Below are 2054 nucleotides of genomic sequence, written 5' to 3'. Positions count from 1 at the left end.
AAAAAAAATAAAAAAATAAAAAAAAAAACTTTTACTGTAAAAGGTTTTTTTTTTTTCAAAATTCATAAAAAAAATCAATTTTTCCAAAAATGTAATAATAAAAATAAAAATAGTATGTGCTAAATTACACTAGCGTAAAAAACCTTTATAATGGTGTAAATGATGATGTCATCACCTTTTTAAATGGTGTAAATGACGTAAAACACCGCTCGATAATTCATGTTTTTTTATCATGCTTATCTACGTTTGTATTTGTATTAAAAATGGTGACAAAACTCATATAGAGTTTCTTGATGATGTCTATCTAGATTTGTAAGTATTCTTACAATTGTAATTATTTTAATCTTATGATAACGTCAATGTCAATGTTGATATTATTTTCACTTTGTAGGTACATCAGACTTTTAGGGTTTTAGATCTCAATTTGCACAATCAACATGGATGTTTAAAACGCGAACTATACGAATATGCATAAAGTTCAACGCCGTCTTTCACTGACCACCGACCACACCAAGACTTTATGAAATGGTCAACCATCTTCTCTCTTCTATAAGTTTCAAAGAAAAAAATCTTCTATCTTCTATACATACACAACCCTACCTCCGTTTTCCTCTTCAACCTCTCTCTCTCTCTCTCTCTCTCTCTCTCTCTCTCTCTCTCTCTCTCTAAGACACACACAAACACGTCATGGGTAATGCAATGGCTGCGTGTTGTCTAGCAAGTGAAGTTTCATTTGTAAAGGTTATCTACTGGGATGGGAACATAAGAACCCTAACAGGAAAACGGTGGATAGCCGGTGAGATCATGATTGAACATCCGGATAGCATGGTTTGTGATGCAGATTTTTTCTTCATCGGCCAAGTGATCCCGGCTTTAACGATCGACGATCCGCTCAAGCCAGGCAAGACCTACTTTGTTCTCCCACTCGACATCTTCTCATCCAAAACCCTCTCAGCTTCTTCAATATCAGCTTTGGTCAGCCACACGCCAACACGAACCGGCCGGGTTAACTTCAAAGAGTGTCCTTTCGAGTACATAAAGGGATCGAACGGGCGGGTTTTGATCAAGGTGTCATCTGAGTTTATGGAAAGACTTCTTACGAGAAGAGGTGGTCATGATGATCAAGAAAATGAAGGTTCAAATGGTGAAGCAACTAATGGGTTCTTGTGTAGTACACCAGAATTGAAGAAAGTGTATCAACAGTTGGTTGGGTCCAAGGATCAAACATGGTCACCTAAGCTTGAGACCATTTCAGAACATAACATGATTAGGTATTCTCCTTATAGATTAATAGGGTTAGAAGGCAAAGATAAAGAGGGTGGTGCTTAGTATTAGTAAACGACAATTTCTTTTTCTTCATTTTTTTTGTCTAATTTATATTTTTTCATGATTGTACGTACTTGGTATACTAATGTTAGAATTAGCCCTTAAGGTATATTAAAAGTTACTGATAATGCTTGTATATAAAGAATTGAAGATATATGTTATTTAACTATGTTCACATAATTAATTTTCGAAAGATGAAAGTTTGGGTACCATATGTCAATAAAACTAATGTGCCATTAAATCATGATTTATAAAAAGATATCAAACTATATATATTTAACTAGGTTAGAAGCTCGTGTATTACACGGGTTTATTAAATGTAATTTTATATATTAAATAATAAAAAGTTATATCTTTAAAATTATGTGGGCTGAATAAATATAATTTTATACACAAAATAATAAAAAAAATTATACGTATAAAAACCACTTATTACACGAGTTTAATAAATACAATTTTGTATTATAAATAATGTAAAAGTTATATATCTTTAAAAAAACTTGTATATTATACGGGTTGAATAAAATCTAATTTTATATACCAAATAATGAAAAGGTTATACCTTTAAAAACGCTGTTTATTACACATGTTGAATAAATGTCATTTGTATACTAAATATTAAAAAAAGATATATCCTTAAAAAAACTCTATATATGACACGAGTTGAATAGCAATTAATGATAAAATGTTGGTACCAATTCTAAAAATTTGATTTATAAATTATGTAA

At 31.1% G+C, this 2054-nt stretch overlaps 1 protein-coding gene across 1 annotated transcript; it reads left to right on the top strand.

Moving 5' to 3' along the window:
• The first annotated feature begins 615 nt into the window (after positions 1–615).
• LOC110905434 lies at positions 616–1469 on the top strand. The gene has a single exon (XM_022151189.2). The coding sequence runs from the start codon at positions 688–690 to the stop codon at positions 1327–1329; it is 642 nt and encodes a 213-aa protein (XP_022006881.1). The 5' UTR covers positions 616–687; the 3' UTR covers positions 1330–1469.
• Positions 1470–2054: the final 585 nt, after the last annotated feature.

This window comes from Helianthus annuus, chromosome 14 (genome assembly GCF_002127325.2).
Source record: "Helianthus annuus cultivar XRQ/B chromosome 14, HanXRQr2.0-SUNRISE, whole genome shotgun sequence".
NCBI lineage: Eukaryota > Viridiplantae > Streptophyta > Magnoliopsida > Asterales > Asteraceae > Helianthus > Helianthus annuus.
The sequence above is the reverse complement of the archived record's forward strand: the minus strand, read 5'-3'. Positions and strand labels throughout refer to the sequence as shown.

Coding starts and splice junctions, on each gene's coding strand:
- LOC110905434 (XM_022151189.2), top strand. CDS start 688: ATGGGTAATGCAATGGCTGCGTGTTGTCTAGCAAGTGAAGTTTCATTT.